Source organism: Penicillium canariense (genome assembly GCF_028826845.1).
Source record: "Penicillium canariense strain IBT 26290 chromosome Unknown utg000001l_segment0_segment0, whole genome shotgun sequence".
Taxonomy (NCBI): Eukaryota; Fungi; Ascomycota; class Eurotiomycetes; order Eurotiales; family Aspergillaceae; genus Penicillium; species Penicillium canariense.
In genome coordinates this window covers 3,186,920-3,208,239 of record NW_026622728.1, presented here as the reverse complement: position 1 = coordinate 3,208,239, position 21,320 = coordinate 3,186,920, and the positions used below count along the sequence as shown (strand labels likewise).

The 21,320-nt window shown below is 51.6% G+C and overlaps 8 protein-coding genes across 8 annotated transcripts; 5 read left to right on the top strand and 3 right to left on the bottom strand.

The window, feature by feature from the left end:
* Positions 1-650: 650 nt before the first annotated feature.
* On the top strand, positions 651-2,642 carry N7482_001124 (MICOS complex subunit MIC60; the record flags this gene model as incomplete). Its single annotated transcript, XM_056683249.1, has 3 exons — positions 651-764; positions 830-935; positions 1,003-2,642. 3 exons carry the CDS (start codon positions 651-653, stop codon positions 2,640-2,642), a joined length of 1,860 nt encoding a protein of 619 aa, XP_056546855.1.
* A 570-nt stretch (positions 2,643-3,212) lies between these two features.
* N7482_001123 (uncharacterized protein) lies at positions 3,213-6,863 on the top strand (the record flags this gene model as incomplete). Its single annotated transcript, XM_056683248.1, has 1 exon — positions 3,213-6,863. One exon carries the CDS (start codon positions 3,213-3,215, stop codon positions 6,861-6,863), a length of 3,651 nt encoding a protein of 1,216 aa, XP_056546854.1.
* Positions 6,864-8,989: 2,126 nt separating this feature from the next.
* On the top strand, positions 8,990-10,921 carry N7482_001122 (uncharacterized protein; the record flags this gene model as incomplete). Its single annotated transcript, XM_056683247.1, has 13 exons — positions 8,990-9,171; positions 9,224-9,276; positions 9,336-9,417; positions 9,469-9,515; positions 9,568-9,674; positions 9,723-9,792; positions 9,845-9,912; positions 9,963-10,065; positions 10,118-10,301; positions 10,365-10,412; positions 10,467-10,679; positions 10,740-10,770; positions 10,844-10,921. 13 exons carry the CDS (start codon positions 8,990-8,992, stop codon positions 10,919-10,921), a joined length of 1,266 nt encoding a protein of 421 aa, XP_056546853.1.
* A 742-nt stretch (positions 10,922-11,663) lies between these two features.
* Positions 11,664-14,261, bottom strand: N7482_001121 (elongation factor G; the record flags this gene model as incomplete). Its single annotated transcript, XM_056683246.1, has 4 exons — positions 11,664-11,718; positions 11,789-13,818; positions 13,887-13,998; positions 14,059-14,261. 4 exons carry the CDS (start codon positions 14,259-14,261, stop codon positions 11,664-11,666), a joined length of 2,400 nt encoding a protein of 799 aa, XP_056546852.1.
* Positions 14,262-14,876: 615 nt separating this feature from the next.
* Positions 14,877-15,381, bottom strand: N7482_001120 (50S ribosomal protein L36; the record flags this gene model as incomplete). Its single annotated transcript, XM_056683245.1, has 3 exons — positions 14,877-14,916; positions 14,998-15,032; positions 15,121-15,381. 3 exons carry the CDS (start codon positions 15,379-15,381, stop codon positions 14,877-14,879), a joined length of 336 nt encoding a protein of 111 aa, XP_056546851.1.
* Positions 15,382-15,896: 515 nt separating this feature from the next.
* On the bottom strand, positions 15,897-17,666 carry N7482_001119 (threonine dehydratase, biosynthetic; the record flags this gene model as incomplete). The annotated part of the gene is made up of 2 exons (XM_056683244.1): positions 15,897-17,417; positions 17,484-17,666. 2 exons carry the CDS (start codon positions 17,664-17,666, stop codon positions 15,897-15,899), a joined length of 1,704 nt encoding a protein of 567 aa, XP_056546850.1.
* An 829-nt stretch (positions 17,667-18,495) lies between these two features.
* On the top strand, positions 18,496-19,231 carry rcf1 (respiratory supercomplex assembly factor RCF1; the record flags this gene model as incomplete). Its single annotated transcript, XM_056683243.1, has 3 exons — positions 18,496-18,536; positions 18,652-18,722; positions 18,807-19,231. 3 exons carry the CDS (start codon positions 18,496-18,498, stop codon positions 19,229-19,231), a joined length of 537 nt encoding a protein of 178 aa, XP_056546849.1.
* Positions 19,232-20,385: 1,154 nt separating this feature from the next.
* Positions 20,386-20,997, top strand: N7482_001117 (MARVEL domain-containing protein; the record flags this gene model as incomplete). The annotated part of the gene is made up of 3 exons (XM_056683242.1): positions 20,386-20,461; positions 20,519-20,804; positions 20,874-20,997. The coding sequence occupies 3 exons, from the start codon at positions 20,386-20,388 to the stop codon at positions 20,995-20,997; spliced, it is 486 nt and encodes a 161-aa protein (XP_056546848.1).
* Between the last annotated feature and the right edge of the window lie 323 nt (positions 20,998-21,320).

Below are 21,320 nucleotides of genomic sequence, written 5' to 3'. Positions count from 1 at the left end.
TTCTTAGTATGCTATGCCCAGATAATACATTTTCTTCAACATGTATCTAAATGTTCTCCACCTATAGGTAGTTGAGTTGTCTGTTCGTAAGGTAAAGAACGAGAACTATTCTGCCTAGCGCTTAGAATCATATGTACCCAGGTCTATTGGACTATTTCAAACCCTTGCAAATGTCACCTTTCCATATCTTGTTGGATAGATATCGCTGAGTGACCTATTCCTAGTTGATCCTGTCTGTTTATTCTCCAACCTTCTAGGATTATGCCCTTGTCCATGCTCCAAGGTTGTAAGCGTTGTTTCTCCGCATCATCTAGGTAGTTAATTGTTATGGAGATCTGAGAAAATATATATCCTGGGCAAAGAGACTAACACGTCGTACCTCATGCCCAAGGCTACAGAAACATATCAATTAGGCGGAACATTGATATTATAATCTTTACACAATAAAATGTTTTAATCCATTCAACTCCATGGAATCGGACCAAACGTACGCAGCAGTTCGAGAGAGTGCGGGATTGATGGGCGCACCGGGCTGACCTGACCGCCTGCAGGATCATCGGGGCAGATCGCAACTGAACATCGACTTCCTGTTTTCCTACCCATCCAGGCTTCCCATCCCTCCCCACTTTCTGGCGATTGTGCGGCTCGTCATGCTGCGCTCTTCAATTGCTCCGGGCCGGCAGCTGCTGTCGTCTCCCGCTCGCCAACGGATTCCGTCGCAATGGCTGTCCAAGGCCGGTGCTAGCAGCCGGTTCTCAGGTCAGGTAAGGGCACCTACACCCTGCTTGTGCACTCGCCGAACATCCCACTAACACTAACCAACTCATAGCGATTCTTCGCTGACTCCAAACCCCCTACCACCGACGGCCTGACCCCCGCTACCCCTTCCTCCCAATCGATCGTTCCTCCAGAGACCCCGAAGCCCACGGAACAAGGTACCGCCAGCCACCTCGAAGACGCCAATGTTCAATCCGACAGTACGCTGACTTAATGAACCTCCAGAAGCTAAGATTCCCGAAGCGGCACCCCGCAAGACCGGTCGTTTCCGCCGATTTCTGCTCTACTTGATCCTTACCTCCGGGATCGCCTATGGCGGCAGCATTTATATGGCCCTGAAGTCTGACAACTTCCACGACTTCTTCACCGAGTACATCCCATATGGCGAGGAGTGTGTCCTCTACTTCGAGGAGCGTGACTTCTACCGCCGGTTCCCTAATGCCTCGAGAGACTCGAATCGTCTCCCAGCTCCTCCCCGCGAGGAGGGCAAGTCGGTGACTATCCCTAGCAAGAGCGGCCTGTCCTGGACGGTCGCCAAGGCGGAGGAGTCTGGAAGCGATGTCTCCAAGAGCGGACCTCACATGAGCTCCAAGTCCTATGATGCTCAGACCAAGACCGAGGCGGCTAAGCCCGAGGACCGGAACGTCGCTGTCATGAAGGCCAAGGAAGACAAGGCCTCCAAGTCGGCTAAGAAGGAGGCCAAGCCCGCTACGAAGGAGGAACACAAGCCCGTTTCTCTCGATGAGCCCCGCCAGCCCGCGGTTGCTGCCAGCACCATTGAGCTGCTGCAGATCAAGGAGGGCGATGAGGCCGTTGTGCAGGAGCTAGTCAAGACCTTCAACGACATTGTCACTGTGATTAGCGCTGATGAGAACTCCAGCAAGTACTCTGCGCCTGTCTCAAAGGCCAAGGAGGAGCTTCTGAAGATCGGCGAGAAAATCTCGGCTCTCCGGGATGAGGCCAAGCAGGCCGCCCAGGAGGAAATCAACAAGGCCCACGCCACTTTTGACGACTCAGCCCGAGAACTGATCCGCCGGTTCGAGGATATGCGTGCTGCCGAGGTTGCTCAGTTCCGCGAGGAGTTCGAGGCTGAGCGTGAGAAGCTCGCTCTGGCTTACCAGGACAAGATCAAGTTCGAGCTTCTTCGTGCTCAAGAACTTGCCGAGCAGCGCTTGAAGAACGAGCTCGTGGAACAGGCCATTGAGCTGAACCGGAAATATATCCACGAGGTCAAGGACCTCGTCGAGCGAGAGCGCGAGGGTCGTCTCAGCAGGTTGAACGAGCTTACTGCGAACATCTCCGAGCTCGAGAGTCTGACTACCGGCTGGAGCAGCGTTATCGACACCAACCTGAAGACCCAGCAGCTTCAGGTCGCTGTGGATGCCGTCCGCTCCGTTGTTGAGCGTTCAGACTCGTCCCGCCCCTTCGTCCGCGAGCTTGTTGCCGTTAAAGAGCTGGCCGCTGATGACCCCGTCGTCGATGCCGCTATTGCCTCCATCAACCCGACTGCTTACCAGCGCGGTATTCCCTCGCCCACTCAGATTATTGAGCGCTTCCGCCGGGTCGCGAGCGAGGTTCGTAAGGCCAGCCTTCTGCCCGAGGATGCTGGTATTGCCAGCCACGCCGCCAGCCTGGTTTTAAGCAAGGTCATGTTCAAGAAGGATGGTCTTGCCGATGGTGATGACGTTGAGAGCATTCTCGTTCGCACCGAGAACCTACTCGAGGAGGGCAACATTGACGCAGCTGCCCGTGAGATGAACGGCCTCCAGGGCTGGGCTAAGATTCTCAGCAAGGATTGGCTGGGTGATGTTCGTCGGGTCCTTGAGGTCAAGCAGGCTCTCGAGGTAAGCTTCTCGATTATTTGATACAACTCGATCTTTAAATCAGCATTACTAACGTTTGTTTCTCTCTAGGTTATTGAGACTGAGGCTCGGCTCCAGTGCTTGCGGGTGGAGTAAACTGAGCGTTTTGGATTCATCTATCCTGTATATCTTCGACATGTCTGCAGGAACTGTACCTCTAGTTGTCCTTTTGCGTTAGACCCATATGCTAGAACTTTTTCTACGTGGTCTAGGTTGACCAATATCTTGCTAAACCAATAGCTTCGTATGAATCTGCCTTAAGACTTGTTATTCACGGATCTCAGTAACTATAGTTGACTACGGTTGGTACCCACTCGTTATCTAGTTAATGTCAACCGTAGATATGGCTTAGATAAGCACCCTGTCCGACACGCAACCCCGAGGTTGTAGATCGACGCCGCATGACGCTGCAGATTCTCAAAACACCCCGGCGATTTACCCTTGCCTTTGACATTCGACCCAATTCCTTCATCCTTGGTCGCACCCATGGTTGTGCAGATTTGACACGCGATGCTTGTGGCATCCTTTCAAGGCGTGGCGATCTAGCTCCCTCGCCCTTCCTCCGGCCGATCGATGTCGCAACGACGCAATAACCCGGGCGAGTGGAATTCAATGTCTCCAACGGATGAGCAGCACCGCGACGTGCCTCCGGCATGTCGTTCACCTCCACAGCGATCTGATGGTGGCTCGTTTCGGCGGCCAGTTGTTCCAACGAGCGATGGCCGAGCGAGCGGGGAGTTCGAGGGCAGCACACTAGGAAGCAGCTCCCGCGAGGGTAACCGAAGGACACCAAGCCAGCGCAGGACTCAGAGCTCCAGCGGCTTTCTGTTAGACTCACTGCCCCGCTCGAAGAGCTCAAGAATCGGTTCATTTCGCTTCCGCCCTTCAGAGCCACCAACGGAGAAACGCACTGCGCCCGAAGGCGATATCGTCGTGCCCAAGAAACGATCGCGCTTTCCATGGGGACGTCACAAGAGTTCTGCGTCTGTATCGACTCAAGCGCCTTCCATATCAAGCCTAGCAGCTCCCCAACAGAGCGTGAATCCTCCCCCAGATGTACAACCATCCGGAACCTCGTCCCGTGCGACTTCTGGAACGCATGATGGAGATCCGTCTGCTGCGCCTGGTATGGACAGAGATTCTCTCCAGATCGTGAACTTAGCTTTGAATCTGAACGAGTCTCGGAGGAGAACTGCCTCTGGCCTCGCCTCAGGCCCAAACGGGCGGAGGCCGATATCTGTCTCGCAACCTGCGGCTGCACCCTTGGAGCTTCACCCACCAGCCCCAAGAGGCAATACTACGCAACGCGACGCTTCATATCGTATTTATACCCAGATCCCTGGCGATGGAATGCCGGGAGGAACACAACTAGGCGGGAAATCTCCGGTGGTGGATTTTCTGCCCTCTTCTGCCGCGAACGATAAACGAGTGTATGAGTTCTCTGAAAGGACTCTCGCCCGTGCAGACCGAGCTCGTCGCCACTTTGAACTCTTCCATGAGTATCTGCGTCTGCTTCCTTCGCTGCCTCCACTTCGAAAACCACAAGTCACCGACGATTCTGATTCTCCGGATGTCCCACCTGCCGTTTTATCAACAGACCGGGCCTATAATCCACTTCAAATGATTCGGAATCGTAGAGTCCGGTATCGAGAGAAATGTTCCATTGACCCAGAAGCAGATGGGTGGCATGATGTCGAGAAAGTTCATGACTGGGTCAACTCCATCCAGAATAGGTACAGCGAGATGACCCGTGATGAGATGCAAATCCTCAAGCTTCCTTCTTTCCAGCAAGGCCCACATCGTGCGTCTCATGGAGAGTTGGAAGATCTGGAGATGACTGTTTCGCCTTCGGCGAGCTTGAGACGTATTAGCCGCACCAATAGTATCAAAACTGCTCGCCCGCGTCTCGATTGGACGAGCTCTCCAGCAGAACTTCTAGCCGATATTGCATGGCTTGAGGATGGGGCAAACAAGGCTAAAGCTGTTGACAAAGATGGCAACAAACTCTATCCAGACCTGGCAGCGCTGGTTGTGATGGATAACAGTGTGGAACACGCACCTCAAATACCACGCTTGTCCATTGAGACGCTAGATCCTCACCAGGAGGATCTGTCTTCCCACCACACTTCCTTGTCTAGCACTCGGCCGGCTTTGCAAACCGAGTTTAAGAGTGTTGGCCAGGGGCGACACAAGCACCGATACCAGAGCCATTCCCACAACTTACGTAGCCGAAGCGCTTCTAGTTCGCGGAAGGGCTCACAATGGGACAAATTCAGGATGCGAACTGGCAGCGTATCCAGTGACTTTAGCCCAGAGCGACGTAAGTCTTCAGATCGGAATCGTCAAGCTTGGGGCCACTCCCGCCACGAGTCGAAGAGCCTTCTGCGCAAGGAAGCTTCCAATATTTCAGAACCGCGGATATCTCGTGTCAAGTCTTCCGCTGCAGCTGTCGTCAACTCGGACAAAACCAGACCCCAAAAGTCTGGACTTCCATCAGCGAGTACGAAGGCGAGCCAGGTTGGCCGAAAGGCTTCTTTCTCCTCAGCTGGCAGTTTGGATGACAGATATAATCCAAGAATGTCATTGGAGGTAACGGATAGCACCGCACCAAATTCTCCTGCTCATGCTGGATACTTTCCCAGTATTGCAGTCAATCTTTCCCCCCCTTCTAGTCGGTCTCCTTCACCAGCCAAGAAGGGGCTTCGTCACAAAATCGTCACCCGCCATGAGCGGAGTAAGAGCAAACAGGATAATCTAGACGCTCGGGGACACGAAGATGAGAGCCTGGATACCATCGAATCCCATCCCTCTATATCACCTCCTGAGCAGACTGAGCGTCCCTCTAAGCTCGACCCCAGTCCTCTCCCGGATATTGTGTCCTCGTCTTATGTCGATGACCACGGTATAGCAGATGGCCGCGTCGACGGATATAGGGGACGAAAGGGACCGAATTTACCAGAATCTAAGCTGCGGGGCATCTTCAAGGGACCAGGCCGGATTGCTGAAATTGTTGGGAACGAGGTTTCGAAGGTTGGGGACTTGATTCTGAAGAAGGATCTCGTTCCTGACTCCCGCAAGTCGTCGTCTGCAACTACCGCTGCTTCTGAATATAGTGATTCAGATGATGATAAGAAACCGGACAAGCGGTCTGGCGCAATGGGTCTATTGCGACGTTTGCCTACTCTCACAGACGAACCTGGCCGTCTGATGCGGCGCAACTCCGAGAAAGGCACTTCTAAAACATTCATGTCTTCCCTACCAACATTTACATCCCCTTTACGACAGGATGATCGGACTCATTCGACCGATGCGATTGAACTCGGCAGTCCCCGTGACAACACATCCGGATCCCGACGGCCTGATGAGCATGAGGGACCGAAGCGAATGGCTTTGTCGCGCAGCAAAACACTCGACTTTGGCCCCGCTCTGCACCCCGCTCGTGGTCGCAGGAAAACACCTGCAATACAGGATCCTTCTCATCCTTTCAGTCTTAATCGTCCTCCTGTGACTGGACTCGCTCAGGCCCGAGCATCACCAGGACCTCCTGTTAAGACACCGCCTTTGTCAGGTGCGACGCGGGCCTGGAGTATTTCGGACCGCAGTCTTCATACACTGAATGATTCCGGTGTTCCAGGCAAGACAGAAATTGAGCGTACTCGTACTCTTCTGCTGGCATCCGGCATCAAAGCTCGGGAAATCACGCGACGAGCCCGCACCTCTCGAGATCCACCTCACTGGCTCCGAAACTCCATGGGCAGCAGTTCCACCGTCCCTCGAGTCGCTAGATTCGTCGAATTTGACGCCGCTGCTCAGAACCTCCTGCGCCGGTTTGAAATGACCCAATATTCGTTCCAACAATCGATGCACCACTTTTCCACTGCCACCTCAACCCCTCTTCGTTCGCAGCTGAAGGACCTGGAAACCCTCATTAACCAAACGCTCACACCTCGCGTCCGAGCCACAGCCGATGACGCCGAGGGCTTGTGTGTCCAGCTCAACACCACCAGCACACTCGCAGTGAAATCACTCAGTGATGCCCTTGACAAGGGTGTTCGAAAGCGTCGCCGGCGGCTGCGTTGGGTGCGACGCACCGGCTTTGTCCTGCTAGAATGGGCTCTTGTCGGCATGTTGTGGTGGGTGTGGCTAATTGTCATGGTCTTCAAGCTCGCTCGTGGTGTTTTCCGCGGAGCTTTCTCTGGGGCGCGGTGGATTCTATGGCTTTAGCCTGAATACCAAGAGCTCTCGATACTACCATTTGGCGAAAAATTGGTCTCGCCTTAGCTCATTTCACACCATTTCTTCTTACATTTGCGCGTGGCTTCCCACTAATGTTAATAGCGCCCACATATACCCTTTAATTCGGCGTTGCTCGCTCGCCTTCATTCTTCTTTTCATAAATGAGTTTCTACATGTTTTAATGAAGCTTTCTGTCGCACCTTTGTAAACCTAATCCTCGGGATCATTCTCGATTACGTATTCTGTTCTATGTGATGTCTAATTGTAGAAATGGTGAGATCTTGTCCATGCACTGTGTTAATGGTCATATTTATAAAAGGAAGGCAACATACCTGATTCTGCGGACCTAGTGGAATTCGGTCCCACATCTGCAGTGCCTCTCCTATTTCTCTGTGAAATCTTGAAATACTGTTGTAGGCCGAGAAGAATCCAATTCGATCCAATTTGAGACACGCAAATCTCCTCGAAAAGAAGGCGTCTCTTTATGCATAAGTGCAACTAATCAACAGCACCACCAAGATTGAGAAATCTCCATTCATTCTTATTTCACTCTAGCGCGTCATCGCCATGAAACCGAATCAGAAAAAGCTAGATTGCCCCTAAAGTCAGATTCTGCCTCTTGCTGACTTCATCCAGAACGAACCATCGTTAAACACCTCTCATCTACTACCAGTTTTTCTGAAGGGGTTTGGTCGAGAACATTCATGGTCCAACCAACTCTTACAACAGGACATCTTATAAATCAAACGCCAGCTCACGCGTGAGCCAGGGCCCAGGCGAAATACAGGCCATGGAGGTTTCCGACCGGCCTACCGCAACTGTGATGGGTAATTGGCTCGCCAATGATTCCATCGACGTAAGCGCAGGCGTGCTAAGCTTGTAGCCTTGAAAAAACTAAGCGATGCCAAGGCTAGGTACAGGTATATAAGAACCAGAGTTTCCATGACATGAATTTTGGTCAGGTAGGTATGTGGTTAGGGTTGAACTCTTCAGTTGAAATCCCAGAGCTTCGCTTTCCACCCCTTCCATATTGATTAGATATTTGACTGCGCTTTTCGGCATTTCGGAACTAGAAGATTATCTTGAATGATTCTGGCTGCATTTAATTGAAGAGATACTAGATATTATATATACTCCTGTAGTATAATCATACTCTCGTAGAGGATGACGGTAAGCAGACCAGGTTGCTATCAACCTCTGAACAGTGTAAGTTGATTACTTTGTCTTCCTGAGGGCCCACACCCACTCTGCCTTAAACTTATAAATTCCTGCTCAAATGAAAAGGAAAGGAATAATAATGCCTTCCGGCTAGGCTGTATCTCACTAGGCGAACGGGAAATAAATCGATAAAGTACTTTTACCAGGTCTCCTGGACTCCTTGAATTGCGATTTCTAGAGATGATGTTATTAGGACTGACATTACGGCTCAAGTAGGCGAGGTTGAAATGTCGAAGAGATAAAAATTGTGAAATTTTTGGGAACGCTTTTATGGTTTATTGTTTTTTATGATGCGGCACACCCATTCCGTAGATTTTGCTTGGTTTGGCGGAAGGGTGAACAAATAAAGGCCCTGCCCTACGTAACTCGAGAACTAACGCGGGGAGTTCATGAAGAGCCTAGATTACTTAGTGTGCAGGCTATGAGGTATGACTCTAGTTACCTTACAAGAGTCACAAGAGTATTACACTACAAGCGAAAGTATGTTCCCAACCAACAGTGACTGCCTCAATCATTGAGTCGGCGGTTCACGTTTACACTCCGATCTCTCTGTAAACATGAAAGAAAATGACAGGAACTATAGGCACAGATTAGATACATGGGTTTCATATTTCTCAGGCCGCCAGCACATAATTATAGTTTGCAATTGCGTTTGACAAACGAGTAGGTTGCCATTATGGCGCAATCAAACACCTCTTCTTGCCAAGCACATTGGCTCAATATTCGTAGTGTTATCTCTCCACCATGTGACTAGTGTCGAATTAGTTGATCCCAAATGATCCAGCTGCTGAAGGAATGATTGATGATCGGAAGAATGCCGAGTCGATGCAATTTAAATAACGTACCGAGCAAGCATGTAGTTGGGCAGCAGACAAAACGTCTACAATCAAAACAAAATGGACAAGAACTCTGATCGCACAAAGGACCCAGAAATTGTCGCCATTGCCACATCGGTGTCTTCCCGACAACATGGTACAAAAGTGAGCCTTCGCAAACGGATCCAGAATGTGGTATGGGATACATTCGATTATTCCCCAGAAGAGCGCAAATTGGTTTCAAAAATTGACTTCTTTATTTTGTATGAGTTCATATAAATTGTTTAACGATAGTTGATTTATTGACTGGAGCAGGACCTGGGCGAGCCTTGCATACTTTTCGAAAAATCTGAACTCCAATAATCTTTGTATGGAGCACTGTGGTAAATTCCAAGAGATTTGCTGCTAATACATCTGATACATCTAGCCAATGCTTATGTTTCGGGTATGAAAGAGGAGCTCGTGGTTGTCGGCAATGAATACCAAACATTGACCACAATGTGGACAATGTATGTCCCCTAGTTTGTCATCTCAACGCTATTTGGTATTAATAAAAACAGCGGATATGTTATCAGCCAGATCCCTTCGCAAATGATTTGCACACGAGGTTTTTCGCCAGCCCTCTTTTACTAATTCTGATTTTGTTCTGATTATATTAGTTCGGTTGTCTCTCTGGTGTCCATCATGGGAACTCCTTTGGGTCTTAGTAACATTTGCTACTGCGGCCGTTAAAACCCCTCATCAACTCTATGTCTGTCGATTTTTCGTAAGTATATGCTGCGATCTGAGATTGAAATTTGCTAATGACTGCTAGGTTGGCCTCGCCGAAGGAACGTTCTATCCTGCGGTGCATACAGTATTAGGCGGGTGGTATACAAAGCGGGGTCTGTTATTCCTGCATAGCCTCGAGTACACACAAAATCCTGACTTTATTAGAACTGGCCAAACGAGCATGCATATTCTTTGGCTCTGCATTTATTGGGTCTATGTTCAGTGGTTATCTGGTGAGTCAGCTAATTTGAAAGCTGCCTATGGCCGATCTAAAAGCTATTAGCAAGCAGCCCTCTATACTGGTATGAACGGCCGGGCAGGTCTATCGGGATGGCGTTGGCTATTCATTTTCGACGGTGTTATCACCTTTCCAATGGCGTTGTGGGGTAGAAATATGATCGTTGACTATGTTCCGGGGGCCCTGCTGATATATTCTAGGCTATATCGCTTTGCCCGATCTCCCAAGTACTACTCGTGTATTTTGGCTCACCCAGGAAGAAAAGGCGTTAGCATTGCAGCGCATTGTGAACAGTGGGGTAAAGCTAGATGAGCCTGTCACAGCAAAATGCATCAAGCGAGTACTTTCGGGCTGGCATTTCTGGGTCTACACTGCATACTACACGTGATACTCCCTCCGCTAATTTGTGAAATATCCATTGACGCATGGTAGATTTTTCATTTGCAGCGAAAACATTGGTTCTTACATGAACCTATGGCTCAAGAGCCTCAATCGGTTGGTAAAATATCGACAATATGTCGCACCTCGTGAGGCTAAGTCATACAATAGCTATACTACTCCTCAGATCAACACCTATCCGACAGTCACCAATGCAGTTACCATCGTGACGACTCTCATATATGGCTGGACCAGCGATGCACTTCAACTAAGAAGCCCGATCATCTATTTTTCGTTGACAGTCTGTCTGTTCGCGGCTGTCAACTTAGCAGTCTGGAACGGGATACCGTTCGGATTAAAATGGGCATCCTATTATTTGACAGGGTTCGTTCATGACGTAATACCATTGGAATACATAGCTTTCGCTAACTGCTTATGATGAAGGTTCGCGCAAGGCTCTGGCCCTGTTTTCATGGTAAGTTCAAGGCAATTACCCAATCCTCAGTTTCAATTTTCGCATCTTCTTACTCCCGAAATTTGTGAGGCAGACGATGGTCAACGAAGTCTGCGCCGAGGACAGTCTGGAACGCAAGCTCATTCTCGGATCGACAAATTCGATTGCGTAGGCATGACATTCCATTTGATCGTAGTTGATATTACTGATGCATACATACAGATATGCATTTAATGCCTGGATCCCACTTATTACATACAACACAACTTACGCCCCAAGGTTCCTAGTCGGAAACTCGGTTACTGTGGGGTTGATTGTGTGTGCAGCTTGCATGTTGACTTTGGCAGTTCGCCTCGAGAGGCGCGATTCGGAGCGCAGAAAGCTGGCCGGGCCGTGACTGTATAGGAGTGATCTGCCTAGAGAAGTTGAATTGTGCACGTCGGGGACGGACGCATGATTTCCAACTCGCACGTGATTAGAAATCTATTATGATAATGGCGATCCTGAGCACAACTCAGGGTCCCATGTACCGCGAAGCAATGAGAGAGGGGAATTAAGGGCTGTAAGGAGCAGAAGACAATGGTGTATTGTTTACATGTATTGTTCAGACAGGAGAGTAGAAAGTAATATCCCAAATTTTAGAGTACATGCCCAGCAAAAACGACGCAAGATGATATAGTGCCATGACGCAGAAAGTACATGAGTTGTTTTGAGTCCACAGCAGCACCGGGGGTAAGATCTTGTCTTCTCTATAACCCAGATGGTTTGCGCGGCGTCTAAAGTGAGATGGGGCCCAGTCTCCGTCTGGGCCGATGATGTCAAATATGAGGAGTATGGGAAGAAATTTTACAAGTGATGAAAGGAAGGTGGCCAGACGGAGGATTCAGACAGGGCCTGGGTCTAGGGACGGGGATTTATTTCTTGTTCCGGTCAGCCTGGGCCTTCTGATACTTGGCAATAAGCTCCTTCCTGTACGTTGGAAGAAGAGGTTAGCACGAAATGGTCTGGTGTTATTTGGAGGTTGAGAGAGAAAACATACTGGACCTGTGGAGGCGCCTTCTCGTAGTGACTGAACTCCATGGTGTATTCACCCTTGCCCTGGGTGGTAGCGCGGAGGTTGGAGCTGAAGCCGAACATGCCGTTCAGACTGCAGTCAGCGTAGACGGTGAACTCGTCAACGCCAGTCTCAGTATCGTTGATAGTGGCTCCACGTTTGTTCAGCAGAGCAATTACATCACCCTGGAACTCAGAAGGGGCAGTAACTACAGTCTTCATCAAGGGCTCCAGCACAGAGGGGTTGCTCTCCGCGAAAGCCTTGCGGAAGGCCTGCTGAGTAGCGTTCTTGAAAGCCATTTCGGACGAATCAGTCATGTGAGTCGCACCATCGTTGATGACCATGGAGGTGCCGAGCACCTTGTGGCCGATCAGAGGACCCTTTTCGCAGGAGAGGTTGAAACCCTTCTCGCAAGCGTACAAGAACTTCTCGGAAATACTGCCACCGACGATCTGCTGCTCGAACTTGTTGTCCTCGAGGGCCCCGGTAGGTTCCATCCAGCCCATGACACGGGCATAGTCACCAGCACCACCAGTCTGCTTCTTGAGCAAGTGGTCGAAATCGACACGCTTGCCAATGGTCTCACGGTAGGCGACCTGAGGCTGGCCGGTCTCACAGTGGACGCGGTACTCACGGCGCATACGCTCAACGTAAATGTCAAGATGCAGCTCACCCATGCCAGAGATGATAGTCTGCTCGCTCTCACTGTCGTGAGTCACACGGAAGGTCGGGTCCTCTCGCTGGAAACGGGCCATGGCCTTGGAGAAGTTGGCGGCGTCCTTCGCCTGCTTGGGCTTAATGGAAAGTGAAATGACGGGCTCGGGAACGAACATGGAAGACATGCTGTAGCCAAGCTGTCCGTCAGTGAAAGTATCACCGGAGGCACACTCAACACCGAACACGGCGCAGATCTCCCCAGCGCCGATCTCGCTAACTTCCTCCATTTCGTTGGAGTGCATGCGCACGATACGGGGGACCTTGACCTTCTTGTTGTTGCGGGCGTTAAACACATTGGAGCCCTTGCGGAGAGTACCCTGGTACACACGAATGTAGGTCAACTGTCCGAAATTGCTCTCCTCGAGCTTGAAAGCCAGGCCGACGAAGGGAAGGGAGTTATATGAAACAAGCTTCACGGATGCCTCATTGCGCTTCTGGTCAAGGGCAAGGTTCTCAACTTCCGCAGGATTAGGCAGAAAGTCGACGACACCGTCCAGCATGGGCTGAACAGACTTGTTGGCCAGAGCAGAGCCCATGAAGACAGGGGTGAACTTCAGACTAACGGTGGCTCGACGGATAGCGGCCCGCAGCTGGTCCTCGGTAGGCTCACCCTCGTCCAGGAAGATCTCGGCAATCTCATCGTCCACATCAGCGAGAGTCTCGATAAGAATGGCTCTCCGCTGTTGCGCAAGCTCCTTGACCTTGTCGGGGATTTCATCGGTCTCAACAATATCCTCGCCGCTAGGACCCTTGTTATAGAGAGCCTTCATGCGGATCAGATCGACAACACCCTCGAACTCGTCCTCGGCACCAATTGGGACCTGGACGGCAGCGGCGGGCATTTTGAGCTTGGTGTTGATCTGATCAATAGCCTTGAAGGGGTTTGCGCCCATACGGTCCATCTTGTTGACGAAGGAGATACGGGGAACATTGTAACGGCGCATTTGACGGTCGACGGTAATGGTCTGGGACTGAACGCCGGATACAGCACACAAGATCATAACGGCTCCATCGAGAACGCGCAGCGCTCTCTCGACTTCGATGGTGAAATCAATGTGACCGGGGGTGTCAATCAAGTTGACGTGGTATTTCTGGTCGACGCCCTCCTTGTCCTTCTTGACCCAGTCACAGAAGGTGGCAGCAGATTGGATAGTGATACCCTTCTCACGCTCCAAATCCATGGAGTCCATCTTGGCACCGACAGCATCACGGCCACGGACCTCGTGAATCGCCTTGATTCGACCGGTGTAGAAAAGGACTCGCTCGGTAACGGTGGTCTTACCACTGTCGATATGGGCCTGTTAGGAGCGAGAATCGTCAGATATGCCGTGGTATACTATGGATTCTTTCTCAAGTGGATATATACCGCAATACCAATGTTCCGAACTTTGTCCAGGCGGGCAGCCTCAACGGGGTCGAGGTTGTCGATAATTGCGGCCTGCGACAGGCTCTCCGGGCTAGCTGCGGCGGCCTCGAGACTATTAGCCAGAGAAAGAAGTCAGTAATCGACAAAGACAACTCCATATTAGTCTACTTACACTGCAGAGGCAGTAGCGGAGGCAGCATTGCGGCGTTGTTCCCATTGCCTCAAAAGCGACTGATAAGCCGGAGCGACACCGGAGGGCCGCAAAGCGGCCGTGGATGCGCATCGCAAACGCAGAAGGTTCTGGGACTGGAAGCGAGAAGTGCTGGTCAAAGACACCGCACGGTACGGCAACCGTGCAAGAGAAGGAGTCCTCATCGCGACGGTCAACTCACACCAGAATTGGCCAAATCAAGTCGAGTTGAAAGCGCGATTGTTTTTTGCGGGAAAAAAGTTCGGGGAAGACAGGAACGCATCACGTGATCACCAGTCTCTCAGGAACGGCGCATTACGAGTGTCTTTCAATGCCGTAGATTGCCTTTAATTGTTATTAGCCTCGTCTATGGAATATGCTAGCCATAATTATTGTAATGTAGGATGTCCTTCCCGAGGGTTTTCACTCGGCAATTGCGGTGATGAAGTGTAGAAAGGCTGTTGGAGATTCAGTTGATTTCAACATAGAAGACCAGTATGTCTGGCCGTGAGACTAATTTACAAGTATAAAGACCCAAGCGCCGCAATATCCCACAGTATTTGAGACAGAAACAAGTATGCAAAGTGTATGCCACCAATTGAAGAGTCGAGACGAAAACCCACGTATCCAGCGTGTCCGAACAGACCATATACAATTAAGATATGAGATATCCTGGGATTGTGTCTGCCCCGTCGCTGCAATTTGCAAGGTTTAGGTGTCGAATCAGGCCGGTGTCGGAGGTATCAAAATCATGCATGCCGTCGAAAGAAAAGCAGAGTGACACTTTCCACTTTTCCACTCTATTTTCCTTGTCGTTGCTTGTGCTTCGGGTTCTTCGAGCTACAGAGAAGTATTCAAATTAGCACATATTCTCATCTGCAGATTCAATTGGAATGGCAGTCGTGGTGGCGCGGGACTCACCAGATAATGTACACTCGGTTCTTTCGACGCACAGGCTGGAGCAACGTGAGTTAGTACTCGAACCAATTATCTCTCTCTGCAAGCTCCAACGAGCAGGAGGAATCATATTTCACCAAACCATACCTTGCAACCATCACAAAGTCGCTTGACCGAGGATCGGGTCTTCATCCCTCGGACCTGCTCGATCTGCCGAGCGGCCCCAACCGTGGGGGCAACAGCGTTGCTGGTCGCTGACGAAGTGGCGCGCAACCTTGTCAGGCTGTTCCGAATCATATGCGAGAAGGGACGGAGGGACATGGCCCCAGGGCTTGACCGGCGAGATATGGAGGGGAGGAGCTGGCGTAGGGCGCTGGGCGCTCCGAGGACGGTGCGGAGCGAGAACATGGTCGCGATTATGTCAAAGGAATCGTGAGTGACAGGAGTGAGGCACGGTGCCTCAATGACCTCGGCTTCCGGAGCAAACGATTGTGATGCAGGGCCGTCGTTAAACGTTGTGCTCGCCGGGTTCTCGCGAAGGGAAGATTGCTGCCCGGACCTTCTGTATTGCCGAGTCGCCGAGCCTGCGTTGCGGTGGGGCGCGAAAGTCAAGACAACCTGGAGTAGATCAACTGCGACAAATTTGAGATTAAAGATGTCCTAGCCTTTTTTTTATTTAAGTGAGGCTTGAAAGCTTAATAGAATATCTGTAAATATGAACTAGATTGATATTAGGGGCTATCATACAGTAGGAACCAATTCCCGGAGTCTACATCGAGACCAAACGCCAAACTTGGGGGAATGAAAGCACATCAATCAGGTTTGCACTTTTAAACCGCTAACACGAAGGAGGAAACATTCATCATCGAGCCTTTATCCACTGACTGTTCACAGTATAGGCATAGGCAACGCGCCACAGGAGCTCATTGCGGACGCAGGAAGGTCTGGTAGGTAGGCGAATCCGTGTGCTCGCTGAACGGATAGCCCAGATCCCGGAGGAAAGACTCGAGATCATCCTTCTCAGCAGCGGGGCACTGGATCGCAGCCAGAACCTTGCCCACATCGCCACCGTAGTTGCGGTAGTGGAACAGAGAGATATTCTGGTTAGGGCGGAGGGTAGTCAGGAACTTAGCTAGGGCACCCGGGCGCTCGGGGAACTCGAACATGAACAGACGCTCATCGGCCACCTCAGAGCGGCCGCCAACCATGAAACGCACGTGGCGCTTGGCGAGCTCATCATCACTCAAGTCCCGGGTGGTCATTCCGCTCTTCTCCAGCTCTTGCATGATCTTGGCAAGGTCCTCACGACCAGTTAGGGCAGACAGAGAAATCCCCATGAGAACATCGGCTGAATCCTCGCGAGCATAGCGGTAGCTGAAAGCAGTCACGGCGTGGGGTAGGATGGCCTCAACAAGATTGGCAAATGCACCAGGCGCCTCGGGGATCTTGACGCTGAGCAGCGCCTCCTTTTTCTCACCAAGAGCGGCACGCTCGGCAACAAAGCGAAGGCGGTCGAAGTCCATGTTCGCACCCGAGGTGATGGCAATCAGCTCACGCTTAGTGTCCGGGCTGGGGTTCTTGGCGATGTATTTCTTCAGACCAGCAAGACTGAGCGCGCCAGCGGGCTCGATGACGGACCGCGTATCCTCAAAGGCATCCTTGATGGCAGCGCAGATCTCATCGGTAGAAACCTGGATAATATCATCAATAACCTCCCGGCTGACCCGATAAGGCTCTTCTCCAACAGACTTCACAGCAGCACCATCCGCAAAGAGGCCAACCTCCTTGAGGAAGACCCGCTGACCCTCATCCAACGACTGGGCCATGGCGTTGGCTTCGTAAGCCTCAACACCAATGACCTTGACCTGGGGTGCAATGCGCTTGAGGTACACACCAATACCAGCAATCAGACCGCCGCCGCCAACGCCGCAGAAGACCGCCTCCAGCTTATCCAAGTTCGCCTGGCGCAAGAGCTCCATACCGATGGTACCTTGACCGGCAATGACGTACGGATCATCAAATGGCGGGATATTAGTTAGTCCATGCTGCTTCTCCAGCCTGTGTGCCTCCTCCTTGGCAGCATCAAAGTCATTTCCATGGAGCACCACACTTCCTCCCAGGCGGGCGACATTCAAGTGCTTGATGGCAGGGGTGCCAGAGGGCATGACAATGGTCGCGGGGATTTTCAGCTTGCGAGCAGAGTAAGCCACGCCCTGCGCATGGTTGCCGGCCGAGCATGCAATCACGCCCTTCCACCGCTGTTCCGCGTTCAAGTGAGCCATCTTATTGTATGCACCACGAAGCTTGAAGCTGAAAACCGGCAGCAAGTCCTCCCGCTTGAGAAGGACTCGACTCTCGAGTCGGTTGCTCAGATTGATAGCATGGTGGAGGGGGGTCTCTTCGATAACATCGTACACTCGTGACGTTAAGATCATTCGCAGGTACTAGATACCCCGCGGCAGCTGATTAGAATGGTAGGGCATTTTCGAAGCGGGAAAGCTGTATCTCACATCCGGGTAGCCATTGGGAAGCAAATACGCATCAGGAATGCCCCAGTCTGGAGGTACCCCGGGGACTCGCGGGGCGCGTTCTCCGGGGGGAGTCGGGGCGGCGGTATATTCGGTCAAAGCCAGGCCACTCATCTTGGGGGTGACGGGCGTTGTGGCTCCGTTTGTGGCGGGGTTTTCAGACATGGTAGTTCCGGCACAGAATATTCACCCAAGGGGGTGAGACCGAGAGGGTTCAATGGCTTGGGAGAGGATTGGACCGACGGCAAATTCTTGCCTTTTGACTCTTTTTTTCTTTCGGAAAGGGACCGCGATCGGAGAAGAGACTTATGTCATCACCGCCGGCCGATAAGGATTGGCCGTAACGACTGGACTTAAATGGGGACTAGAGGAGCCCTGGTTTTGTTTTTGCAAGATAGGTTTGGTTCTATGCTCGTCAGCATTATTATGGATCATTACAGCTGTCTAAAATGATGTGGTCAAGCTGGAAAAGGAGGGGATTGGAAATGCGACTGATAGGAAAAGGCCGATATCGATAGCGGTCAAGCTTCGGAGTACTCACGCTGAAATGGCGTGCTTGGTTTGAGTAGGCGCATCTTCGATTTCCTAACTTCATTGTATATATTTTTTGGGTGATTTAAAGATACGTGGGATCAGATTAGTTTGACCATGTTTCCTAATTGAACTTGCTTGAGACTGGTATGGCGTAATAGACCTGGGTCAAACTTGCGGTGACTCGCAGTGTGACCGCCCATGCGACTACAGTCGCGAAAAACTCCTTGGCAGACCTGCGACGTCATGCCAAATTCAGCAACTCTCGCGTCCCATCAGCACCAACGCCCACCTCGATTCTAACCCAGAGGGACACTGGGAGCCCTGGTTCTGAAGCGAAGATTTTAATCGAAAGTGTCCATCCTTCTCCGACCCTCGACCCCGCGCCCGAGTACCCGGGACGCGACCGACCTGCGTGCAAACAGCATCCGTCCCGGCCAGCGCTGTCCAATTTCCCGTCACCATGAGCCGCGAACCTTTGCCCTCGTCCTTTGAGGACAACCCGTATGTCATACGATATCCATGGTTCCTCGGGATGCGACGTGAGCAAGACAGAAGAGCGGTCGTAGCAGAGGAAAGCAAACAGACCTGCATGCTAACACCTCTCCCTTTCTAACAGCCAGTTCAGGGAGGAGACGGGCCTCCAGAAGTTCACTAGACGTCTGAAGGAAGAGCCTCTGATTCCACTGGGTATGTTTGACGGCTGAAGAATTCCCCCCGCCAAACCGACCTTGATTAGCCAGCCTGCTAATCACCTACTCTCCATCACGCTAGGATGTGCTGCCACATGTTACGCCCTCTACCGGGCCTACCGATCCATGAGGGCGGGTGACTCCGCCGAGATGAACCGCATGTTCCGCGCCCGTATCTATGCGCAGGCGTTCACACTGGTCGCGCTCGTCGCGGGCGGAATGTACTTCAAGACGGAGCGGCAGCAGCGCCGGGAGTTTGAAAAGGCAGTGGAAGAGCGAAAGGCACAGGAGAAGCGTGACGCGTGGCTTCGCGAGCTGGAAGTCCGCGACAAGGAGGACCGCGAGTGGCGAGAGCGACATGCATCCATCGAGGCAGCAGCGAAGGAGGCAAGCAAGCGACCGTCCTCGAACGAGCCGGATGCTGCTCGAGCAGCGATTGAGCCGGCGGATGAAAAGTCAATTGGGGTTCTGGATGCGGTGCGGGCCCTGCTGTCAGGAGGGAAGTAGGGGCGATCATCGCACGTGTAAAATAGGATAGCTGTTGTATGATTTGTATAGACACCGTAGGTGCTCCCCTCTCCATGCTTGTGACAGCTCTGAGTTCATTGTTACATCATCCACGGAATGACCTGATAGGAAATTCATATGAATCTACTGCGTCAAATTTTTATTAGACTATGCAGGATGCGATGGGGTTGCGTGATTCTCGACATGGAGTACGTTGTCGAGCCCACGAGGCGCAAAGTACGGAGACGTCTATCAGGTTCCTAGTTGGCGGAAACAGCGCCGACCACATCACAAGAAGGGCAGGGGCAAAGCTATTCCACCGCCAGGCATCGCGTTCTAGTCGGGACAGATGAGAATCGGAGGCTCCGATCCGCGATCGGCCGTTCTGCTATCCTCTTCGGGGCGTCTGCCTCGGTTTTCAGCTTTCATGTGAGATCGCCAGCCCAGCGTCATCGGCTCGTCAAGGTTTTCTACTATCGTGTAGCGCAAAAGGGTGCCCAAAATTCAGACAGGGGGCAATTTGGAAGTCATCAATAGCCGCTGTTCCTCTCAAGCCGCTGACATTGACAATTCATGATAAGAGGTCTTTTCTGGAATCGAGGTCGTGAGAATCCGGGGGGAAAGGTACAGGAACCCGGCCGGGCGATCGGCGTGCCGAGGTGTGGTTCCCCGTCCGGCGAAGTAGCGCGGGCCCAGGCTGCATTTGCATAGTTTGATAGTTTGATAGTTTGATGCCCTAAAGCTTTTCAAGTAAGAGCCGCCCCCCCCTGCGGATTTGAGAACCCTTGTTGGATTCCGTGGCCCACCCTCGACTGTCCTACATTGGGTGGTTGGCCGGGCATAACTCGGTGCCATAGTATCGGCCTGCAGGGTCTTCTCGACTCCGAGGCATCACCCCATGACGTCTCCCTACGGCAGGGGACGCCTCGGTCGGTGGGTAGATCAGAATTAGAATTTTCTCAGCGTGCTAGCCCTGAGCTTCTGCTGCCAATATATAATGCAGTGGACACCCTGCTGGGCTGAAGTGGATCTTGTTCTTTTCTCCATCACAGCCCTGTCAATTCGTACCTGAAACAAGTCCAAGACCATTTCCATCTATTAAACCGACCACCTACGCTTAGTGTCGACCTTGGCGGTTGCCATATTTGTCCATCATGCTGTCCTGGGTCTATCCTATTCGCCTAGTCCAGGCTTTCTTTGCCTTTGCTACCATTGGCTTGACCGCATATGGTTCGTACCCTACCTAACCTGCGATTGACATGGGAAAAACATGCTCACAGCCCCTAGTTATTGCATCGCTCTACGACGAATGGTCCTTCTCCAATGTGATCTATTTTATGCTCTTCAATGGCTGCTGGACGGCCGTGGTCGCTGTTCCCTATCTGGGGCTCGCACCGCTGTGGCTGCCCCGCTTCTCGCATGAATTCGTGATTCCCGCCGTCGAGTTCGTTACTATGGCTCTCTGGCTCAGTGGCTGGATCGCTCTGGCCGCAATGATCCCCAAGCCGAGCGCCTGCAACTACGCCAGTTGCCACGGTCTTCAGGCTACTATCGTTGTTGGTGCTGTTGAATGGTGAGTTCACCACTGCACCAGCCACCTGAAAGATCTGCATGACCAACGTTTTAACACACAATTATATAGGGCACTCTTCGCCTTCACCAACGTCTACGCCTTCATGGACGTCGTCAATTCGCGCCGCAACCGCAAGCACCATACGCAGCAGCAACCCGCTGTCTCCGAGGTGAGCGCCCCGGAGAGCGTTTAAAGAGAACGGGTTCGCTTGCCTCAACAAAGTGCCAGCCGTACCTTGGCCTGGCTGAGGTCACCCACATCTTTCTTGTTTCGAAAATATATAACGATGGTGCTTGTCTGAGAATGAATCTACGAATATTCACAGGTGGATCTGTGATGAATTGGTCCTTGGTTATTGGCGCTGGGTTTCATGATGTTTTCGCCAGCCTGTACGATGGGGTGTTTCCGTGATACGAGATATAAGAACACTTGATAATTTAATAATGATATTTCTAATACCGATACACGACGTTCATATTCAAAACTCCCGTATGTACGATCCTCGGGACACTTGAT